We start from the raw sequence: 23544 nt of genomic DNA, 5'->3' as shown, positions 1-23544 counted from the left end.
TTACAAGACTTCCTCACAAATGTGTCCACCTTCATAGCAGGTGACTTTCTGGTGTCATTTACCTTGACGTTTAACCTGCTGGTGATTGCAGGTTACATAGAAGAATATTATTCAATAGACATGATAAAGGATTTAGTTTAGTGTTTGTTCCATTTGAGAGAGTAGTCATCAGGAAAGATAGTGCAGTCTGAGAGTGTGTGTGCATTTAATATAGTCCTTTGGAAAGCACGTAAAAAGATGGTTGGTAGAGGCACTGTCTCAAAAGTACATGTGTAAAATCTTATTGATTTTGATTTGCTATATAGGTGCTTTTAATTACTATGCTTGAAATGACATTTAATATGGCATAGCAATCAAATAGGTAACTGGGGCTGAACAAAGAAAGCACATGCTTTTAGAAAAAAAAATCAAGAAAGATGGCAGAGCTTGTCCTGTTTTTGTAGGATTGCTAGTAAGCATGTGTTGTGTGTTGGGGTAGGTTTTAAAAAACAGTTTTAAATAGCAAAAGAATTGGCAACATGTAATCTCAGTTGTTGCTCTGGTTTGCTGTATGTCTTTGGAAATGAGTACTAAGCTGGTGTGGAGCACCGCAGGTTCTCCAATGCTTTGTGCCCTATATAGCCTTTAGCAATAAATATGTACCAGGCAACTGTAAAATGTTCCCATCAGGGCATGCTGGCTTGTTGTCTTTACTGTGTTTTAACTCCATCTGTGAAGACAAGAAAGTACACAGAGTAAGAGAAATCTACCCAACTATCTGTATTTTCTTTTTAATTATTGTACAGTTGATGAAATATCTAACTAGTGCATTATTTGGCTGCTTTTGTATGTTAGTGTAGAGACAGCAGCCTGTTAATACTCAATGAAGAGTTACGTGAGTGGAAAAGTTTTGTATCTTCTGTTTTCAATGCAGATTTACTGAAAGGCCTTTTGAATTTGAATGAACCATTCTGGAATGTGATTCTCAAAGTCTCTAGGAATAGAACAAGTAAAATTTTCCCGTCACCATTGAGCTAGTGATAGCGATAATGGTATGATTAATGTAAATGCCAACATTCATGGTATAGGTGTGCTTCTTGTAACAGCCTGTCCATGTTTATTTGAACCTGTTAAGAAAAATCGAAACCCGGTGAGGTAGAATAAAGGCTGATTTATTGATGGATGTCATTACCTTTCCTGGATTTAAGGGAAGGGAAATTGACTTTGCAGAGAAAAAGAGAACACTGAGGATAATTAGTCATGAGTCAAGAAAATACGTTAACTGATGTTTTACATTGAAAAAGTAGTAATAACACAGGTAAAGGATGATGGTTGGAATCACTGTCTGCGATGAGATTTAGAATGCAATCTGCAAAATGCTGAACTACTGAGCAGTATTTGTACAGTGGCATTGTTTATTCAGGACCTCTGTCTCTGGATGTAAGTAACAAGAGTGCTGCAAATGCCTAACCTGCTATTCATAGATGATCCTCCCTCTCTTCTGAACTAAAATCTTCAGAGATGGTGAAACTTATATCCGTAAGGCCATGTGTTCATAATGAGGAAAAAAAAAATTAGATAATGAATGTTGCTGCGGATTCATTCTAATGTAGATAAACTTGAACCATTGGATACAAATATGAGCTTCCATGAAAAACAGGGTGCTGCTCTACCTTTCCTATCAACTACTTTTTTTTCTTTTTGTGGAAAAAGAACATGTAAATAAAATGTTCTCCTTTCTGACCGAAAGATAGCTTGTATACAGGACAGTCTTGCTGAAATTATATCTCAGTTGGAAGGAAAGATGAGTTTATTTTATGTAGCAGTTGGAGGTTCTTAGAAATATCAGTCAGTTACCAGAGTGGTAAATTAAATCTTGAGAGCCAGAGCTCGCTCGTCAGTACGCAGTGATATGGAAGTGGCAAGGAGAGAGACAGACAACTGCATCAGGTCTGGGTGTTTATGTTCTTGATGGAAAAGTACAAATCATTTCCTTCCCTTCTGCTGCTGTCATGGTCCATCACTTTAGTCCATTTTCACCTTGCTAAGGGATTCTCAATGGGCCTTCCTGCTTTTGGCACCTAATTAACTTCTCACAAGCCTGTTCTTGCAGCCTGTCTGCATGGGATGGTCCATATCTTAAGTCAATGACTCTCAAACAAATTTTTTTTCTTTACTTTCCTTCCTTTTCCTGTGTTCTTTCACTCCAAGGTCTCTCAAGCAGGTTGAAGATGCTTTTCTACTGCCTTTGAAAATGACATACATATATCCTGTTATTTCAGGAAAATATCCCTGTTTTCTTCTAGTGGAACAACATCACATATGTTTTGTAAAGTTGTCCATGTTTTCAAAACTAATAAATGCCCACCAAAATACACAGCAGGATTTTACTTGTCAGAAACTGCTCAGCATCTCAAAGTCCTTACATTGTAACAGGCAAGCAGGAGATCATTGTTCACTTTTAAAAAATGGCATACTACACAGAAATAAAAGTATGTGATCTGAGATGAAAAAGGCATGTTCTGTGGTCTAAAACATCATGAGACTGTGAAACAAAAAAAATATTTTATTAAAGTTATTTTATTGACGTAAAACAAGTGATCATATCAGATATCTTGTGCACTGAGCTCTAACAGCCATAATACTTTATGACTAATTTAAAATGAGTCCTTGTGATAAAATATCACATGTAGTCTATATAACAGATAATACTGAATAGTAGAATGTATTATCTGTAACAGAAAAACATAGATTCTGTAAAATTATACCAGTGGAATCTAACATTCCTTTGAAATATATTTCCTGGATAATATTTCTACTCAGAAACAACTTATCTCCCTTCTGCTATCCCTTCTGTGGGGACAGGCTTGGTGTTTAGCTCAGCGCAGTATATGCAATTCAGTCTGGCAAATGGAAAGGCATTAAAACAGGTCTGAGAAGTCACTTTGTTAGATCAGGGGTAGTGTCCATCAAAACCCATTAGCTCTTCTGGCCTGTATCTGATCTGCAGATTCTGATCTCCTGTGCTGTTGATACAAAGCCTGCAACAGCTCCAAGAGTCTTCTGGTGACATATAGGCAGGAAGGAAAAAAAATAAAAACAAACCGTATTTAATTCCTCCTACTGACAGCTTCCTTAATAAATATTGTAAGAAATTTCTCAGTTAAGAGCCACCCAGTAATATAATTTGCAAGTCCAAATGATATATTCAGCAGCCAGCTCAGGGGAGGTGTGTTTCTACTGTCCGAATCACATGAGCAGGGAATAAAATTTTGAGCTCTCACTGAAAGCTGTAATAATTTCTTATGACTTGTTGACTTTTATTTTTTCATACTATTTTTGACTCAGATGAACAAAGAGGATGGAACTGCCACTGAATTACATTGATTAGGTTTTTCCATAGTATGCTCACCTATGTATGTTTTCACAGGATACAAGAACACAAACACTGCTAATTAATGAAGCTTCACATATATCTAAAGAAATCACAGACTGAAGCACAGGCGGCTCCTGTGTACAGCCATAACGAGTGGTGAATGCCAGTTCATTTTGGTTGTCTCCCATCTCAACGTACTTGACAAGCCTTTGCTGTTTGGTTCAGTTTGAATAATCCCAGATTTTTTTGTTACCTTGTGTCTTGTCCTGGTGAGGCATGCTTGTACTGTTCCTTCTCTTCTCCTGGACTATGGTTTAAGGAACGTTCTTTTCTGGTGTGCATGCAGAAAACAGAAGCCAAAAAGCTTTTGTAAGATCATCGCTATGTAGCCAACTTCAGGCTGTTTTGTGAGAGAAGTAATTCTCTGCAGTAGTGTCATAGTGGTTGGTATCTCTACTCCTTACACTAGGAAAAGCTTCCCATCTTGTGTTCCATCTGTATCAGGTTCATACCCTGAACTGAGAAGGTTCAATAATGTTGTCTCAGAAATTAACTCCTTAAAAGATAAGAAAACAAAAAATTTGAAAAAAAAAAGGAAAGCAAACCAAAAACCTCGAGGGTGTTACTTCATAGCTGATCATCTGGGAGAAGGTGGGATAGTTGGAAGTCTTCAGCCTTGAAAGAACTTCCAGAACCATGTCACAGAGTAATTCCATCTGAGCTGCGGGTAGTTCATGGTAAAGACCTCAGTGCTTGGGGTTTACCTCCGTTTCCTCACATCTGCTCTAAGAAGTTACAGCTTATAATAGCTACTGATGGGGCCCATCTATAGTAAGAGACCTCTTCTTTCGCGAGAAGGTCTCCCAAGTGTCCACTGTGACAAGGTCTTACCCTCAGTGAAGATCTCCCAGACATCACTTAGTTTCTCGAAGACTTTCTGCAGATCTTGAGAAGAAAGTCAGGCTGCCAGCACTCTGGCTTTCTTCAGGGTGCGTGTTGGCATGATGCTATAGATTTCTAAGATCCTTTGTAAGCAAGAAGGAATAAAGTATCTTTAAAAAGGAAACTGTCCCTATCCTACCTTTTCATCCATGTTCCTTTTAAATTCTACCTCAACAAGGTATTCGAGGATGAACCCAGGAAATGTGAAGTGGTGCTTTCATTGTTGCTCCTTACGATTCAATCCTTTAAAATCCACTTCTCAATTTCTTTTGACTTGCCTGCTATAGCCTTCATTACTGGGAAGCAAACACGAACTGTTTTGGTTGGTTTGTGTTTTGTTTTGTTTTAATTTTCTGTGTGGTGTAGTGCTTGGGTGATGAATAGCTGTCAATGTTCATTTTTTCTAAAGAGTAGCTAGGAAAGCTACATGAAATATGTTACTAATTTACCTAAACTTGTCTCTTACTACCCTGAATAGCAAGTGCTATATTTCTGTTATTTTCTTTTGCAGTGAGACATGCAGATATTCAATGTGTGGCCATGAAGATTCAGTCAACAGCATTGAGTTTCTTCCGTTCTCCAACACAATTCTCACTAGCTCTGCTGACAAGACTTTATCTCTCTGGGACGCCAGAACGGTGAGCAGTCTTTCTTGGTCTTTCTTGAATTCAAGCAAAGTGATGACATGTATGGTCTGAGTAAAATGAAAGCCAGTGTAAAATTAAAATAGAAAGTGAGGTTGATATGGCAATAGAATATTCACTAACACAGCTATTATCTTCTGACCAAAAATATCACCATGTAACATTTCCTTGACATCTGAAGTGACTGAGTCCTCACAGTGCAACAAATGGGCATGTGCCAAGATCACTGAATAAAGGGGTAGACTTTATTAGGTGGTGATGGTTTTAGCAGCTGATGGTGGTTTTAGGAGCTGATGGTCCGGGTCTGGCAAACGGCATTGCTGCACACTGCGCTGTATCAGTTCGAGAGATAGAGCAGCTGAAGGTCAGTTTTGCCGGGCTTCTTTTCTAAGTGCTGATGTGTGCTTGAAGTTACGTACAAAGGAAATGGGGGAAATGCCAAAGGAGAAACACAAGCTGTGTAGAACTTTAATATATTTATTCTTCCTCTAGAAGAGATTGCTCTCCGCCCCCCTCAGAACTCGCTACTGATTTCTCATGGAATATGTATTATTTTCTCCATCATATATCACTGCAGGTAGTGTCAGAAACTCTGCATCTCTTCCTTTATTCTTCTCTACCTTCATTCTTTGGTATGAGTTTAAATTGATTTAGTACATTGGAGAGTGTATTTGTCCCTGCTGCTTTGCAGACCGAATATGTAAATCCTGTTCAAGTAGAATATGAGAACAAGGCAATAGGATTATTTTTCTTTCATCAGAATATTCAATAATTATTGCTTCTGTTGTCGTATTTCTCATAGACCAAGTCTTGAAATTCTCATTTTGCTAATTCAGTTGGTATTATGGTCATTTTGCATTTCTCAAACAGTGTAAAGATACAAGAATCCAGCCCAGAATAGCAAAGGTTGTATTCATGGAAGGGATTTGAGAGGAAGGAGCCAAAGAGCTATTGCTGTGTATTAATAGGTGTTGTCATCAGAGCTATACAAATGTAGGATAAGAAAAACTGACATGAAAATGACAGTGGAATATTTGAGATGCTCATTAGGCAATTTCTATTTATGGATCATAGAAACAGACTGAATAGATGGTCCTTTAATAATAATCCTGGGCATAGAGCACAACAAGTTAAAATGAAGCCAGTCAAGGCTCATTATTCTTAAATGCATTGGTTTGTAAGAATATTTGACATCCAAGTATGAATAATTCAAAAAGAGAAAAAAATATATTGAAATAGAAACAAAGCGAGCAACTCAGTGGAAAAACAGATTTCTTCTTTGTTTTGTTTTCAGTAAATCCTGCAAGGAACTTTATATTGCAAATGTCTCCATAATCTCCTGTTCATAGCAAATTAACAGAATTATAAAGAGTTTTTCTTTGATAAATTTATGGAAAAATCCTGCTCAATTTTCATTCACCAGCACTGTTTTTCAGCTTCGGGTAATTTTGCTAAGATACGAAAAGCTTTTGTGAAAAGAAAACATTGTGTATGGCATCTTGTTGTATATTTATTCTGTTGAATTGTTTCCCTATTCAGTGGGAAATCTTGCATCACTTTAAGTGGTGAAATCACTGTGAAGATGCTATCTCCCTCTAAATACTGTATGATATTAAATGTTCCCTCCAGAAAGAAGATGAATGATTTTCTCCCATTAATTTGGAACAGAGTATTTTCTCACCTCTGTGAGATCAATTAGCATTAAGGAGTACATTTAAGATAATTTTAATGAAACATGAAAATCATACTCCAGTTTGTTTTCTCATAAATTAGATTCATATTATTAATCACATCTTGCTCTTCAATCATTAAATTTAGTGAGCTCTTTATTGTTAAAGATAATGGATGCAGAGAACTGTAAGTCAAAGCGGTGCAAGTTGAATGGACAATGAGCTCTGGATTTGGGGCAGAATGGAACATAAATCTTTGTAATTACTAAGCCATAATGCAACCTTCAGACTTTTGAAACATATACTATTACCTTTTTTTTTTTTTTTCCCCCCTGAATCACATAGGATCAGAGCTAGTGGTTCAGAAAAATCTACAGCACATTAACTGTAATTTTAAACCTAAGATATATGTTGCCTGTAGGGAAACGAGAACACAGAAGGATGAATAGTATTTAGATGATTTTGGCTCTTTCCAAACATTCTCCGAGAAAATATGGAGTTGGTGTTGGATTTGGATGGGAACCATCCTCATACTGTGCCAGATTCCCAGTAGTTAAGATGTATGAGACCGAGGCTGCAATTCATTGGTAGGAATTTCTTGCCAGTAAAGCTGATGGCTCTCGTGCCAAGATAAGCTGCAGAATTTAGTTTTCTTTATGCCAGTTTCAGAGAAAGACAAGCGTATTTTGGCTTTTCACCAGAATATTTTCTTGCTGACACATCAGAGTGAGCATCTCTACTCATGAATTGCAAAGTGTGTCCAATGATAAATGTGAGAGGTGCAAAAGAACATGAGACCCCAAGAGTACAAGTTCACCTCCCTGGGTTAATTCTTCTCATGATAAGAGGTCTGCCACTCATCTGTGTCTCCCACATTCTGAGGAGTAATTTCTTGGGGCTAGTCAGATTTGTCTGGATAACATTTGAGCCAAGCTGAATCTTTGCTCTTTTCCAGACAGTTAAAATGCCAAATATTTATACACTTAAATAATTAAATAGATGGGAAAAAAAGTACTCACATTTTTCATTCTACATGTTTGAAATTTATTGATTTAGTAACTATCTCATCTGCTTTCTGATTTTTGAAATGTCAGTTTCTATAACTGGATATTTCTTTTTTGAAAAAGTTGTGTGGTGACTGTCATTTAGAAGTCAGCATTCACTAGTAACGCCCTAAGGAATGTGTCCAACAAGGATTTTGGAAGACTTGTCTGTGTACTTAACTGGGCAGTCCTGTTCACATCACTGATGCTATTCTTGTCAATAAAGTTGAGCACATGCACAGCTCTGCAAAAACTTAGATTCATACAATGCTCTATTTTTCTACTTGATTTTGTGAAATACTAAACATTCGAGATATTGTTTGGTAACTGTCCATTTTGGTCTCTAGGGATCACTGGTATTCAAGTGCTTGTAGTTTCATTTTTTAATTATCCAGGTTATATTGTTGACTTAGACTGCAGGCATATAACACAAATGAAAGGATCCATCCCCACCCCACTATCAAACTCATATCCCTGACAACCACACAGGAAGGCATCAGGCATGTCAGCTTATTACTATTTGGGTCAAAGATGACTTAAATAGGGGTAAGGCAGTGCATCAGAACAGCGACCGGATGCAAATTCTAGCTCTGTGCATCAAATTTTATCCTTAACAGTAATTTGTGGGCTGAAGAGCACAATCAAAAGTTAGAAGCTCTGGGGTAGTGTGGTCTTTGATGAGTAATGCAGACACCAATCTGAAGAAAAAAAGGAAAAGCAGAATGAGATTGTCCACAATCCTGCCTTACTAGCAGCCAGTACCTCCCAGCAATAACTTACTCTCATCAAGCCAGAATCTGGCTGTGGCCATCGGACTCCTTCAAAGACCAGTGTAAATTTCCCCCTGGCCACAAAGCGAGGGAGGGCAGTGGGAATCCAGGCAGAGCCTCTGTTCAGGCTTGTGCAGGGGTATCTCTTCATGGGTGTGAAGAAACTGCTTCTCTCTTAAGCCCTGGAAATGGCTTGTGAGTGTGGTACAGCCACTGTAGAGTAGAGCAGCGGTACATTACACTGGCAGAAAGGTCTTAAGAAGAAGTAGTCAGTGAAAAGTAGGAGAGGCAGATGAATGTAATTTTAGGGCCGGATTTTTTTTCTTTAAATGTGGCATTGGATAAAAAGGGTGTTATGTACAGCCCTTATAAAAGCATTATTTCCTAATACAGTGAGGCTTCTGTACTCACGGTGTCTGCCTATCATTTTCTGCTGATGGCTTTCGAATGTTAGCCAAGGTTTGATAGTGTTGAAGTTTCCATGCGATCAGGTCTCTGGGCCCCGTCTGGTTGGAGAAATGGCAGTGGGTGCTCAGCCCTGACATCCAGCACCGCCATTCCTGGGGTCCCCAATGACCCCACCACCCTCGTTCTACAGAGTGGTGACAGGTGGGGGGGGCAAGATACTGCCTGGGACTTCTCTTTTTTGGCTTTTCATGATCTACCCCACAGACTTTTAGATCCTGAAGTGATCTGTCTGCGAGTTCAAAAAAATGGCAGAGTAAATACCCAAGAATTTGGGGTGGTGGAATTTGCATTTTTATGGTCTTGCAAAAGGCACACAGGTCATTTAAGGACAGTTGCTATATAAAGGGCTTTTCACACTGTGTCCTATCAGAGAATAAATACTTACGTACACCAGTTTTTGAGCTCTCTGCTAAGGTTGCCAGCTGTGGTGCAGCATTTTAATGATGACAGCTTAGCTGCTTATGTTTTTCATATGGATGTAGAATAATTACAACGATGCTGATCTAAGCACCAGTCTTGCAGTTTTTTCCTTCACAGTACAGCCCATCATTCCCCACTGGGTGATGTCTATGGCATGGGACAACCCTGCTGTGGTTCCTGCTACAGCTGGATTGTGCCTGAAAGCTAGTTATCTTTTACTTGATTAAATTGGGTGAAATTGTTCCAAACTAGTAATTTCCTTAGATGACCTTTTTTTTTCTTCTAATGGAATTTCCTTTTACACTGCTTGTTTTTCAGTGTTGATTTTGTCACAATATAGTAATTTTCAAATTAGTAATCCCCGAAAATAAGCTTTTTAATTTTTGTTTCTTCAAGTGAAATATAAATTATCTTTTAGACTACTTGTTTTTCAACATGGATTTTGTCAGAACTCTTGTCAGTAGTTTTAAAGTATGTGGGAACCCCCAGTTCTTTATGAGGATGCTGCCTATCTGTGGTGGGAGATTTTATGTTCATTTGGAGTGGGCATTCATGAGGCAAATTCAAGAAAAATGTCAGAGTGTTAAAGAATCAGACATATGAGACAGGCACATAGGGAGTTACTTTGAAAGCCAATCTGCTTATCTTTACATTTTTTGTCCTAGTCCAGTTGATTTATCCCCAAGTAAACACCTTAGACACAAAATTATCAGTCAGAATACCCTCGAGGCATAGGATTTGTCAGTTTTATTTGAACCCTTTTGAACTCCTGAGAAATGAATTCAAGAGCAGAGTGGACAGACAGGATGGATCGTTTAAAAATTCTTTGACAGGCAGTTTATGGTTCAAGTCAATCCTCTTCAAAAGTAGGTCAAAGATTGAAGTCATCAGTATTGGAGATGAAGAGCTCTTCCAAGCAAACTTTGAATCTCCCAGTGTAATTGAATTATTTCACTTTGAATAAGGGACATGCAAGGATAAGTCCAGTTCCTGGCATGAAATGTAACAAATTTTGTGTTCCTGGGTCTGTTCGATATATTTGTAAATAATGGGGTTGTATTTTAAAACTCTCTGTACTAATACAAAGAGGAATTTGAGTCATAGTAAAATGTGAAATCAAGAACTGCTAGCTGTGAATACAGATTATGTTTTCTCCAAGAAGTAACATCAGGAAAGACAAAGTAAAACTTGAAGAATTTTGTGTTAAATCTGTTTGGGATGCTTTCCTAGAGACTTACTTCCAATGTTTCCAAAACCAAAAATATGGCTGAGGAAAAAGTCTTGATTTCTTTCTAATCTTGAAAAATAATTGAGAAAAAACCTTGATATGGTCACTATCATTTTTTAAAATGCTACATTCCAACTTTCTCCAAAACAACTTCTGTGGGAAAAGGTGGGTTAAGATAAAATATTTCAAATAACGAACATATAACTCTGCATATTTGGATCAGCTGACCCAGATGCAAGCAAGAAAGTATCCTAAGTATCCTGTGTTGTTGTTTTGCTGTGTTTTGGTTTGTCTTCTTGCATTTTTTTGGTTTTGTTTGGTTGGTTTTTAATTCCTGGGAGGTAGGAAAAGTATTGCCCTTCAAACTGTGTTTTGCTGCTGTCCCTGGAATAACCCTCGGGCTGGAACTATGACTGTCTTCGATTTGGCCTACCCGTACTGACTTGTCCCTCCTTTTTCTTGCCTTCTTGACTGCTCACAAATCAAACCATTAAATCCGAAGTTTAACAAACTGTATAATCAGTTGATCTCATGGGCTTTTTTCCCTGTTAAACTAGGTTTAAATTAGACTCTAAACATTTTAGTTCAGACAAGTTACCTTGTTCTGCAAAGCTCCAGGTGAATTAGTGACTCTTAAGAGGTTATAATTACTGTTTTATTAAGCTGTTCCTGTTCATTGACATGCCTGGGCCTGTTTGTTGGAATTCAGAGTCCTTTTGCTGGTGGGAAGGCAGCACCTTTTACAACGTTGTCTTCCTCTGCCTTGTCTCAACAACGGAGGAAAGCTACGTTCTTCATTTCAAGGACAGGTCTTTGAGAAGTCAAGAAAGTTCTGTTTGTTAAAGCTTGATATCCAGCTTGACTTCTGATTCACGTGAAATGTTTGAAGGACTTCATATTGGCAGTGATGTAGTTATTTATTTAGATTAAAGTAACGCCTTTCATTGCGGTGTTCACAGTCATTTCAGCTGCTACCTGCGAATCGAGGAACAGGGTCCTCTGCAGCCTGCCTTACCAGCTAGGGGTTTGCTTCTGGGCAAAGCGTTTTGGAGTGATGTTGTCATGTGAAACACATGCCTGTAATTCCAAATGAGGGACATCCATATTCCAGGCAGCAGGTCGTCCAGTTCACAGCTCCGCTGACAGTTCCCTGTGATGTATCACTGACTGTTGTAAACTTGCAAGGACAGGCAGAGAGGCAGCAGCGGAATGGAGGAGGGCATTAATTCAATGCTGATTGAATCAGATTTCAGCAGTTGTAAAGCTAGAGTGGATCGGTTTTCAGTTGCTGCTGCTTATCTTAGAATATTAGTAGTAATTAGAGACCTATAAATAGATAAATTTAAATAGTTGAAGCTCTAGCCAGAGGAAAGGTCTGGCTATAGATTCCAGTAAACACTTAGATAGCATGGCTCCTGGCGTGCTGTGCCAGGAGTGGGTTCTGTCGGAGCGTGCAGTGTAACGGCATTTGGCTGTGTCGCTGATTATTTAGAAATGAAGCGAGAGAGGCAGGCTCTGTTCCTGTCTGGGCAGCAAATAGATTGACCCGAATCTGAACTTCTTACCAGCTCCCTGTGTATATCTATAATGTGTGTGCGTGATATATTGCAGTAAGTATGAATTTAATTTTTATGTCACCAATGTCACTTTTAAACAAAATGGGAATAAAGTTCTTTCAAAGGGTTTGGGAAAGGCCTGGCTGCAGAATAACATTTGCATTGACTTCTTGGTCCTAAAACTCTAATTAAATTATTGATTATGAAGCTGGCTGCTTTCTTAATAGTTTCTAATGTAACAATTAAAGCAAAGTAAGTAATTAAAAATGGAAAGATCGGTCCATAGGTACAATATTTGAAAAGTCATTTTCAACTTAATCGCTTTTTTGAAAGAGGAAAGAATAAAACAAATGAGTCATTAGTAAAAAAGCAATTTAGTGTGTGTGTGTGTGTAATAATGTTCCTACCAGATTACCACTGGCCACGCAATACCAAAATTACTTTAAAATAATAGCTAAATGTTCTTAGTTGATATTATATTAACACCTCTCTTCCCAGACCAGGCTTCCATTGTGTGACATGCAGTAGAAGGTACATAACCATTAGCATGCGTCTGCTCCGGACAGCTGATAAAAAAGGCAGAAGCCAGAAGCTTCAGCCAAAGAGAGTGCAAAATTTCGGTGAAAATATTATGTTAGCGTTTAACATCAGAAACTACAAAGATCATTTATTAGGAGCATTTTTATAGGCATGAGAAGGGGAAATTTTTAGAGGACAATCAAGTTGGTACATGGATGTTTATAGATGTGAAGGTCTCAGAGAGGAAAACACAAAGGTGTTTGCCAGAAAATTTCCAGAAGACCACTTAACACTGTTGCTTTTGACAGCACAGATGTGAGAGGCGACACTCAAGGATTTAAGAACTGATGGAAAGTTTGGAATCCACCAGCAAAAAATAGGCACTTATAAGCAAGGTGCACAGCCAGGCACTGTTTGCCTTCCCCTGAATGGAGAACTACTGAGTTTCGCGCTGATTGTCTTCTGTACTGTGGGCCTTTTACAAGGTGCTCATAATGTTATATGAAGTAAAATCAGTCACAGCTTTTGCATCATCTCTGAAATTTAGCTATCATGTCCTGACAAGCCAGAGAAGGAAACACATTTGAGATGCAAGCTCTATTACAAATACTTTACTCTCTGCCACAGATCTTTCAGTATAAAATGTCTGTCTTACATATCACTGCAAAAGTAGCTCATTGGTGCAATAGTTCATAGGAATGAAGACAGCCTGTTCTGGAGCCCGTTATAAATGTAGTTCAGTATCACCCTACCGCTTGTACACACAAGGTAATCGGAAACTAAGCCAAACTTTGAGGCATGGGTGTGGGGATTTGCTAAGAAAACACCTGCTGTATTCAGTACCTCCTGTGCTTGTAGAACATGTGCGTTCCTGTGCACAGGGAAATCCATTAAATCACGGGAGACAGAATTCACCTAAGCACGTACCTCAAAGAAATACAGGTCTAGCGTATCTATGAGTTGTCTAATATTATGAGCTTTGTAGACGTTTGGGGAACTCAGCTCTCATGAATAGTTACTGTGCACAGCAACTCTAAACGCTTTCTCTAGATAGTAATTGTCTTGCTTGCTACAGTTAGCTTCTGCTTCAACACATTTGCTCGGAACCAAATCCTGCTCTTGACAAGGCAGTGGTGGGAAAAATTACTGTGCTGTTCAGGTTGTGTGAGACATAGATAAATCTCTTAGTCTGTTAAGTTAAAGGCATTGCCTCTTAAATGCTCTTTTTCCTTTTCACAATTAATTGTGGAATCTTCTTTCCTGACATATTAATTGAGGAAAGCAGATTATAGACGTGAACTTTTTATGAAAGGTCCTCTTAGTGGATTAGCATGTCTGCCTTTCCACCTGCACGCCTACAATGCTCTGCCATGTGATGCTGAAGAAAAAGAGTGGGTGGTTTGTTATCTTGCCTTTTATCTGGATTCCCCATGAGCTGTTTTCATGGGCTACTAAGTACAGAGCTGCTGTTCTGTCAGGTTGAAATAAGACGTCTGGACACACTTGTCTACACAGAATATGCTATGATGGGTTTTTACTTTTCAAATTCAATGATTACACTAGATTCTCTACTCCAAGCATGAGCTGTTATGTATCAAACCACGTATTCCACTGTCCCTTCCCAGACATAGATGTAAGAACTTCAGTTTCAGAAGTCTGATGACATGATGACTGTGGCTGTGCATTCTCAAAAACATCTGTTAAAGAAAAAAACAAACAAACCAAAACAAAACTTACAAATCAGTTTCTGTTCTATTAACAATAACATTCCTTTCTACTAACAATAACATCGTGAAGTAAGTAATATATTTTTTTTAAAATAGCTATCCAGTTTGGTAAATACTGAGTCAAAACGTTGGCGATGAATCAGTCTGTTGCTCTGTATAGATTACTTCCTTCTAACCGTCACTGCTTGTGTATAGATTTATTCCCACTCTGGTTCCCCACAGCCTCAGCAGGTGGCTTCTTCAGACTTTGCATTCACACGTCCTTGTCGTAATAGCAAGAGAGATACTGTCTGGGAAACGGCTTGAACTGGAAACCAGGCAGGCCTTTGGGATGACTTCAGCTGTGTGTTCAAAAAACTGGAACTTCAGAGCTTGAAAGATATTTGCTTAAAAAAAATATATTGTCTTGCTGCTTAAAGAAAGCTTAACCAGTCAATTCTGAGTGTCACCTGCAAAGTAGTTGAGGGTCCTGGAAAAGCTGCAGGCTGTCAAATCGGTTTTGAGAAGGATGCCTCATGCAATGTTGATGGATAGTGAAAGTTTGCAGTGGTAATTCATACTTTAAACATTTCCCAGATGACAGAATTTTTGTAGTACATATTTAATGTACAGAGAACTTCCAGGTAGACACAGGTTTAAAACACTTTTATGCTCTGATGCCCCCAAGGCAACAGCACAGAGAGGTGTTGTTCACATTTTATGATCTAAGGCCAAAATCCAGCTCTTCGATTATAATTAAATTCAGCTTCCACATTTATAAGCATGATAAATAGTTGAGGACATGTTATTTCAAGAGGCAGCATGGCTGGTCTGCTATGAAACTGATATGAAATTTGAGAGATACTTCTTTCTCACACAGCCAGAAATTTGCTTACGCGTGGCAGGCATGTCACTTCATGGGGCTCTGGGCAACCTGATCTAGTTGAAGATGTCCCTGTTCATTGCAAGGGGTGTGGACCAGATGACCTTTAAAGGTCACTTCCAACCCAAACTGTTCTGTGATTCACCTCTTTTCCATCTACCCTTCTACCCTTTCTTATTGATGTAGACTGCAGCACAGGGTGTGAAAAAAGAAGACATTAAAAAGGAAGGGTCTTGCCGTCTCATGGTGTGCTATAATAATAATCTAAAGCTGATTCAGCTGAGGTCCTAAAATACAAATTCAATTTTCTCTTTCTGGAATTCTTTTTCTCCACTCATGTCTTTTGGGTTATTTGCTAGAAGGGATTAAATTGATGCAAATGAGAGATAGACCTGGTTGCTAAAATGGTGGAGGTGGAATGAAAAATTGTTGTCCTGAGGAGCTTCAGGTGTTGTATACTACTGATACGGACATGGGGAGACGTTGCACGGGCTATTGGAAGGAGAAGCAATGAGGCAGCACCTAATTTGTGTTGTACAATTTTACTTAAAATTGCTTCAGTAGACTGCCCTGGTGGGATTTAGTATTGCCTATAGAAATAGGAGAGTGCACGTTCTTTTGTTGTCTTGCAGATGAGATAATGTGACAGCACTGTAATTGTGAAATGATCAAAACTAGTAGTGACTCATTTTGAGGAGAACAGTCTGTGCTGGTAGCCTGAAAACCCCACGTGTCCCCTCATTGCAGCAACAAATACAAGGCGGTGCTGATTACATGCTGTAATTTATGTGAAGCGACTAAAAGAGATCTGTCTCTGCCACCGTGCTGGTCTGGACTTCCCTAACACCAGGACGGTGTTCCAATCAGTGGTGTGAATTGCTGTGTCATTCTAGTTAACAGCCAGGTTTTCTTGCGTTGTAACATTTGCCCAGATTCTTCATCTGGAGGCAAAGCTGCTCCTCAGAGTGCCGTGGCATCGCTTACAGAATTCCCTCTGCGTGTTTTCTCCTCCTGTGTTTAATGGTATCTCCTTTGTTTTCTCAGAGCAATTAGCCATACCTCAAGGATTCACATTTATCAAAGCAGTCAGCACGCAATTCCTCATCCCTACCATAAATCCCAGTCACGCACACTCTGCCATGCCAAATCCAGTCGTGAGTGCGCTAATCCCTTCACAAATGCTGTGTTTGGAGGCTCTGAGTTCCATCAGCTTCTTTTCAGGAGCTCAATCTCAGAGCCCGTCTTGATTGTGGGGTGATCTCAGAGCGCGGGCAGAAGAACAAGCTTCAGCAGCAGCTTCCTTGTCTCTCAAGTTCAGATTTCTGGCAACAGTTTGCTGCAGTACTACTAAAATTAATTGTTTCAGGACTTAAAGTGTCCTGGCACCAACACAGGAGGAACAAGGTGCTGCCAAAAAGGTACCACCAGTTGATTCCCCGAGAACTGACTGTTCCTGCATCGCTCAGCCTGGTTTTCAGGACAGAAAGGATTTACTGGTAAACACTGCTTTTATCGTTTATTTAGCTTTTCATTTTCTCTAAAAATAAATATGTAATTATTGCATTCCAGTTTTCCCTCTTCTGTGGCTCAAGCCCAGCTTCTCTGCCTCCAAGTGGGTTTCAGGCCAGTGTTTTGCAAATTATAGTATTTTACATGCCAGTCCCTTACTCAGCTGATTGTTTCTTTCCTCTGTCCTCAAAAATGTTTTATAGAGGGCAATAGCCTTTCAAAAAGAAGACATTTATCACACACAGATTGGAAACACTGGGACAAAACTGATAGGCGAGATGCAAAATTTAGCAATGTGACAAACCTTTTGTACATAATCATCCCTTGTCAGTGACTAGAATAAATATCAATGGTCCGATTTTCCACTGTGAACAAGGAAAAGAGGTACTTGGTGATGTATGCTGATAAGACTGTGCCACAGTCATCCTTTTGTTTAAATATCTTCTATTTTATATTTGGTTTCTGCGAAAGCAACAAAGAGTGGCTTTAGCAAGAAGCCACAAAAGAGCAGGAGCGGTCAGGACTAGAGCAAGGCCGGGTGTGACCCCCTGCCCATCGCACTCTCAGATTTACCCCACTCCTGCTGCCAACCCCTCCGACCCTCCTTTCCAGCCCCATTCAGTAATGGCCTGCAACTGGTTTTACTAGTTGAGATGGAACCCTAAGAAGTTGAGTCTGAGACTCGATGATTTTTGGGAATGCAGGTAGAATGTCCACTTGTCTCAGAGCCCGTGCCTCGGGACATGGGCAGCCTCGTGACAAATGCCCTTGTGTTAAAGCTACTTGCTACTTATTTTGAAGTTTATCTTTATAATGGCAAAAATTACGGACTTTTATAGGTTTTTTTTGTTTTCCTTCTGTGTTTAGTGAAGATTTGCATACAGTCACACACATCATATTTTAACCACATTCTTAACCGTGTTGGTCCTGGCCATCGTGCTCTCTCCTATGGTCGAATAAGAAATGGAAAGATCTGCTCTCGCTGGCTCTGCAGCATTTGGGACACCTCATGAACATACCTCATCAAGCATGTTCTCCCACCACCCCCCATATTTAGTGGGGCCTGTTGCATCAAGACAAAGGGTAAAGGTTTTAAACTAAAAGAGGGGAGGTTCCGGTTAGACATGAGGAAAAAAATTTTTACAACGAGGGTGGTGAAATACTGGAAAAGGTTGTCCAGACAGGTGGTGGATGCCCCATCTGTGGCGACATCCCAGGCCAGGCTGGACGGGGCTCTCAGCAACCTGATCTGGGTGAAGATGTCCCTGCTCATGGCAGAGAGGTTGGACTAGATGGGCTTTGAAGGTCCCTTCCAACCCAAACTATTCTATGATTGTCTCTGTGGCTCTCCTGCAGTGCCACCATCACAGAGAAGGGCTGTGGGGTAACTTAAAGTCAGATTTTTTCACATAAGAAACTTGGGGCCTAAGTATTTTATTTTCCACGCTTAAAGTGTTGTTAGGTTTCAGTCATATTTGAAATGAGTATAATCCGAATTTCAAAAAATGTCAGGTTCGTAGGAAGTAGGACAAGAAATGCAAGATGCTTTGAGGGGAAAAAAATGAGGAAGCCGCAGTTTTATCCTGGGAAAAACTGTGTAACGTATTTGAATAATTTTGGTTTAAGGGCAGATTTTCTTGTGAATTTTGTTCCATCTAAAATCTTTCCAAATCTGAAAAATTGATTTCGCGAGATCTGCCATGGATTTGCAGAGTATTCTGATTTTTTTGTTCCCTTTTAATCACGTTATTAAAAATCAGCCCTGTGTCAGTTCCTCTCTGAAAAACATGGAGCCTCGTGTCTCAAATCCCCCCAGCCACCGAGAGCAGCAGACGTGACCCGTGATGATGAGGTTCAGCGGGACTCAATGGAGCGTGGCCAGGGCTGACATTCCCCCATGGGCGCCTGCCGTGCTGGGCTGGCTGAGGCCACCCCGCGGCTGATCAGGCTGCCGGGCATGAGGGCACGCGTGCACTCCTGACATCAGGGCACGGAACATCTTTGGAGCTTTAGGGCTTTATTTTAGAAGAGTAACTGTCCTACTTTAAATAGAGCAGCTTTGCTGTGGCCAAGACTGATGTGGTTTTTTTTCCTTTTGTGAGATTTTTTATTTTTTTAATCCAGAAACTACTCTTTCTCTGGAGGAAAAATGCACATCTTGATATCAACATTTTATTTTTAATCTAGATCCTAGTGCTTCCAGTGCAGTGGGACTTTGCTATAAATGAGAGTTAAACACTTGTTGAATACATACCTGCAAGTTAACAAGTGCGCGTGTATGAGTGTGGGAGAGTATGTGTGCATGCATTTTTCTAAATATATTTTGCTTTCTCAGACATGTTAAGTAGTATTCAAGAATAAATAGTTGTATTAAACCTAAAATGATAATGATGTTATTATTTGACATTGTATAATAACTTAAGAAACCGTAAATAGTGTCTTCTAGTGTAATGTTCAGAAGTGGGTTGGTTTTGTGATGACAGCCCATAACTGCCTGCTGTTTGACTTAGACATGCCACTTTTGAAAAGTTTGGTTATTAAACATATTCATGAAGCAACTTATATTTCTTACTAGTCTCACTCAACATTAGCAAGTGGATTGCATTTCCTAATTAGCATGCAAGGAAATGTATAATAAAGCTTTTCCCTAAAAATACGTATTGCTGATTTTCACACCTTTATTCAAAATTTTCTCATTTTTAACCTGCCAAAATGAAATAAATGTCTGTTGGGGGTATGAAAAAAGTAATTACTTTCCGTCTCCTTTAACTTCCTCTTAATTAACTTTTAATGTATGATGTTACTCAGGGAGCATCCTGTAATACTAAATGTGTTTAAAACAGAAAAGACAGAGATTTAAATGATTTAGATAAACATCTGCCTAACATAGAGGCATAAAATTCCAGATTCCAAAAAGCAGTGGCTTACTGCCAGCATTTGCAGACACACACACACAAAAAGTTTTCCTCTTCTGTAAATCTACTTCCCTTGTGTATATGAGCTTAGAACAACTGATCATGCCTTCAGGTGCAAGTGACATAGATTTCAGATAGTGTCTAATAATATAAGCTTTTTGAATATCATCAAATTGCTCTATGAGAATCACCAAATTAACAGAGATTTTTGAAGGAGGATGTGTTCTTTCTGGTATAAAATTCAATGTGTTGACTTGTTCTAGAGCCAGCCCTCTTTTTCTTAATTTAAGACAAGCAATGGAAAAAGGGTTATAGTTTCTGTCCATAGTTTCTGCCTACCTGACTATATAATGCTAATCCATACTGGTATTAAATAATTCTGTTTGGATAAATCAGTTCTGTCTTTAGCAATTTAGAACAATCTTCTAAAGTAATGTGCAGTAAGAGTGTATTAAAATAATCGCCTGCTATTTATTTTCAGCAATATTCAACTGTCAGAAATGGCATAATAAGGAGCAATATTTTGTCAAAACTTCAAGATTTCCAAGAGTTGAATCAATAAACACAATTACTGTTGTTCATAGTTTTCCAAATAATGATAGACATTAAGGATGTGTTAGAAACCTAAACACAAAATCTCTCTTAAAGTTGTTTGGGAATTATCTAATGGAAGGGAATTTCATTATAAAATGCTGGTTGCCCCAAATATTTCTGTGGAAACATCTTTATTTTAAAAACTTCTCTTATATGCTAGGCAGCATCCCAGTGGACATTGTCTTCATCCTCTGGCAGGGAGCAGAGGGGTTTCAGTGCCAGCGCCCCCAAAAGAGCTGCTTTCTTTTCACTTGACTTCAGCTTAATACTGTACAACTGGAGATATACCAAAATGGAACAAATTTAAGTAAAAAACCACATCCTCCAGCATCTCACTGTGTTTCTCAAGAGTTTGAATGAGATGTGAAGGGCATTGATTTCTTTAGCAAGACACATTGGATCTCAGCTTCACTCTTAGCTGGATGAGCCGTGCTGGTTTCACAGTTCTCTCATCCCTCGCTGGGAAGTGTTTCCTCTGCAGTCTTTAGCCCACTGCTTTGTGCTCTCGTCTTACTACAAAATTGCTACTATCTGCTTGTGGTATTTCGTCTGGTGGTAGAACAGGATGGACGTGAACCGATTTGTGTATCCTACCTTGTGGTAGTGGCGTCATAACTCGGAAGTGTCGCTTGCGGTAGCGGGTGTACTTGAAAATTCATAGTGGATGTTCCATGCAGGCAAAAATCTGCTTCTGAGAGAACTGTATCCAAGTTTTCTACCCTAGTTTTGGATCTCTGAACAATAAAGGGACACCAGTCCTGGGAGGAAGTGTTTTTTTAATAAACATATTTCTTAGATTGTGGAAAAAACTTCCTGCTTGGATTAGGATGAAAAGGCAATAGTTCAAAAACTTTGTGCATCAATACATGGATAAAATATCTGTTCTGAAAAACCAAACTGTAGTGTCACCAGAATTTTGAAATATTCTCCTTTGACAACTTTGACAAACTTGGTTTGACTTAGTAAACCAAAGCTTTTTAAAAGGTGATTTGCAACACTTCTGATACTTATTTTACCAAATGCATGTCAGTTGATGTATTTAAACTGACCTGTATCTTGATCAGGTTTATTGTTTAAAAAGTCTTTATTTCCCTCAGCAAAAGTTTTGTCAAATACCTATCTCTCTTATTCCAGTTGACAACACTTCTGTTGATAAGAGGACGAGTTAGAGCAATAAAGCAAGCATTAAAATCAGGTCTGTGTGCTCGGTGTTCAGGACTATTCTCATATGAAGGCTCTGGAATAAATATATGTTTCTTCTAGCTGGATTGGACTCCATCCGTGACCTCCCTTATAAAATTAATGCGCTGGTGAGAAGCGTCACTTGTGTCACCTGCAGTGCCCAGCAGCGTGGGTGCGCCCTGACGGATGGGGAGCTTTGTGTGGCTTATGTTGCGGCTGAGGGGCTACAATCATCTTTTGCCAGACCCAGTTGTCACCTTCTCTCCTTATTGTGTGGATCATATCATACTAAACCCGACATACTGCTATGAGCAAAAGCAGTCAGAATGATACATGAGATGGCTTCAAGACAATAAAAATTAGGTAGACCTTGCTTTGTTCTCTGTCATCATTACTGCCCCATTTTTTGAGAAGAAAGATCTGGATGTGAAAGAAAGGGGAGACAACAGAATAGAGTAGAAAGATCATGGATTACTTCCATATCAGGTAACTATGGATGGTGCAAGTTAGCAGTGAGAAAGATGATAGAAGGATAAAATCAAGTATAAATGAGAAATATGTACCACAGAAGGTGGAAGTAAAAAGCAGTGAAAGAAGAGAAAGCAGTGGTGTCAGGAGAAAAGAGGGCATAAAAAAGCTTAAGGAAAGGAAACAGCAAACAAAAAATCAGGATGCGTTATATATTTTTGGTATCTGTTTTCTGCTCGGAAGCTTCTACCAAATAAAAGGCTCTATAATAGTGATTGATTTGTAATCTCTAGTGTCATTGCCCTCACTTCCCCCCAAAGCCATCTGGAGGCTGTCTGTAGACAGCCCATTGAAAAGTATGAATTGCAGCAAAGAAATTCTGCCTGGCAGAAAGAGGGATTGGTAATCAAGTCCCTTCCTGCCAGGCAAGGCTGCTTTGCTCCCTTCGCGTTTGCTGTCTGGTATCCTGTCTGCAAAATGCCGTCAGAGGTGGTACCCAGGGAGGAGCACAATGATACCAGGGATTACAAATCAATCATTCCCATTGTTGCTGGAGCCTGTCGTTAACGCTGAAGACAGATAACACATCTTTTGTTCGATAATTTAGTTGTTTTTAAGGACGAACAAAAAAAAAAAAAAATGGTGGCTTTTCAAGATTCGCAGCTGTCTCTGGGCTGGTGGTGCCCAGGGACTCGATGTCCAGCTGAAGGGTGTGTTAGTGGTGGTAGCGCAGCCTGTCTGCCCGGGGCAGGGGGGTCAGGCGTGCTCCCGTGCCACTACAGAGCTCATTCTATTCAAAGCCTGCGTCCTCCTATGTTTTCTCTTCTTCTTGTGCATCCAAAGAGCTGGGCAGACAGGATGTTGAGGAGAAATTTGTACTGTCTGCTTAGAGGTATGAACAGAAAAAGGCTGGGACCTGTCTGTGATGAGGAAGGATGGTACTGGAGGAGGTTTTGCAGCAACTGTATCCTCAGACAACAGAGCAAGGTTGTGGGAGGAGGAGGAAACAGCTCCAGAGGAGAACCAGCTTTGGGCCAGAGCACCCGTAGCAAAGAGGTGGCACGTTCCTGAGTGTGAGCTCTTCCCTTCTCTTGTGGCCATGATGCCAGGCAGGGACCTTCAGCAGCTGAGGAGGAGGAGGTTAAGTTATGGGGTAGGAGCACCGTCCTTGCCACCCTGCTGTGGCTTTCTGAGGGGAGATATGGGCGTTCAGCAGACGCTGCGTGGCCGTACCGTGTGTGCTGCCCTGGCCCCAGCAGAGAGGATGCAGGAAGCACGGGCACACGTGGCGGTGACAGGCTGCTGGTGCCGGCGTGGGCATGTCCCACCGCAGCATAACTTGGGCAAGGCCCTCTCAGCGCTCCTGCTGGGGCTACAAAAGGAATAAATAAAAATGTAAAAGAGGAATTACTAAAACTGTCCCTTGATAACTAAATGGTTGATCATAAATTGGAGTGTCTATGCAAATGAAGTAAATAATTAAAAACTCCAAGAACAGCACTGACTAGGTGGTTGATGGCTGGCAATTATAAAAGCTGAATTTTTAATATGCATACATCTAAGGAGCCAGTAAAAATTAGCTCCTAGACTAATGGACTTGCCTTTCTTCCAAGGCAGAATTTTAATGAGAGCATTATTTATAGCAGAGCCCAAGAACAAGCATTTTCTTGCT

The 23544-nt window shown here is 39.7% G+C and overlaps 1 protein-coding gene across 1 annotated transcript in view; it reads left to right on the top strand.

The window, feature by feature from the left end:
* The window catches only part of SPAG16 (sperm associated antigen 16), a 401084-nt gene that overhangs the window by 239185 nt on the left and 138355 nt on the right, over positions 1–23544 (top strand). The window contains exon 13 of the mRNA XM_065637592.1: positions 4809–4935. Coding sequence (XP_065493664.1) covers positions 4809–4935 — 127 coding nt within the window. The remainder of the gene's footprint in view (positions 1–4808; positions 4936–23544) is intronic.

The sequence above is a fragment of the Caloenas nicobarica genome, chromosome 6 (genome assembly GCF_036013445.1).
Source record: "Caloenas nicobarica isolate bCalNic1 chromosome 6, bCalNic1.hap1, whole genome shotgun sequence".
In the NCBI taxonomy this organism is placed as follows: domain Eukaryota; kingdom Metazoa; phylum Chordata; class Aves; order Columbiformes; family Columbidae; genus Caloenas; species Caloenas nicobarica.
The sequence above is the reverse complement of the archived record's forward strand: the minus strand, read 5'-3'. Positions and strand labels throughout refer to the sequence as shown.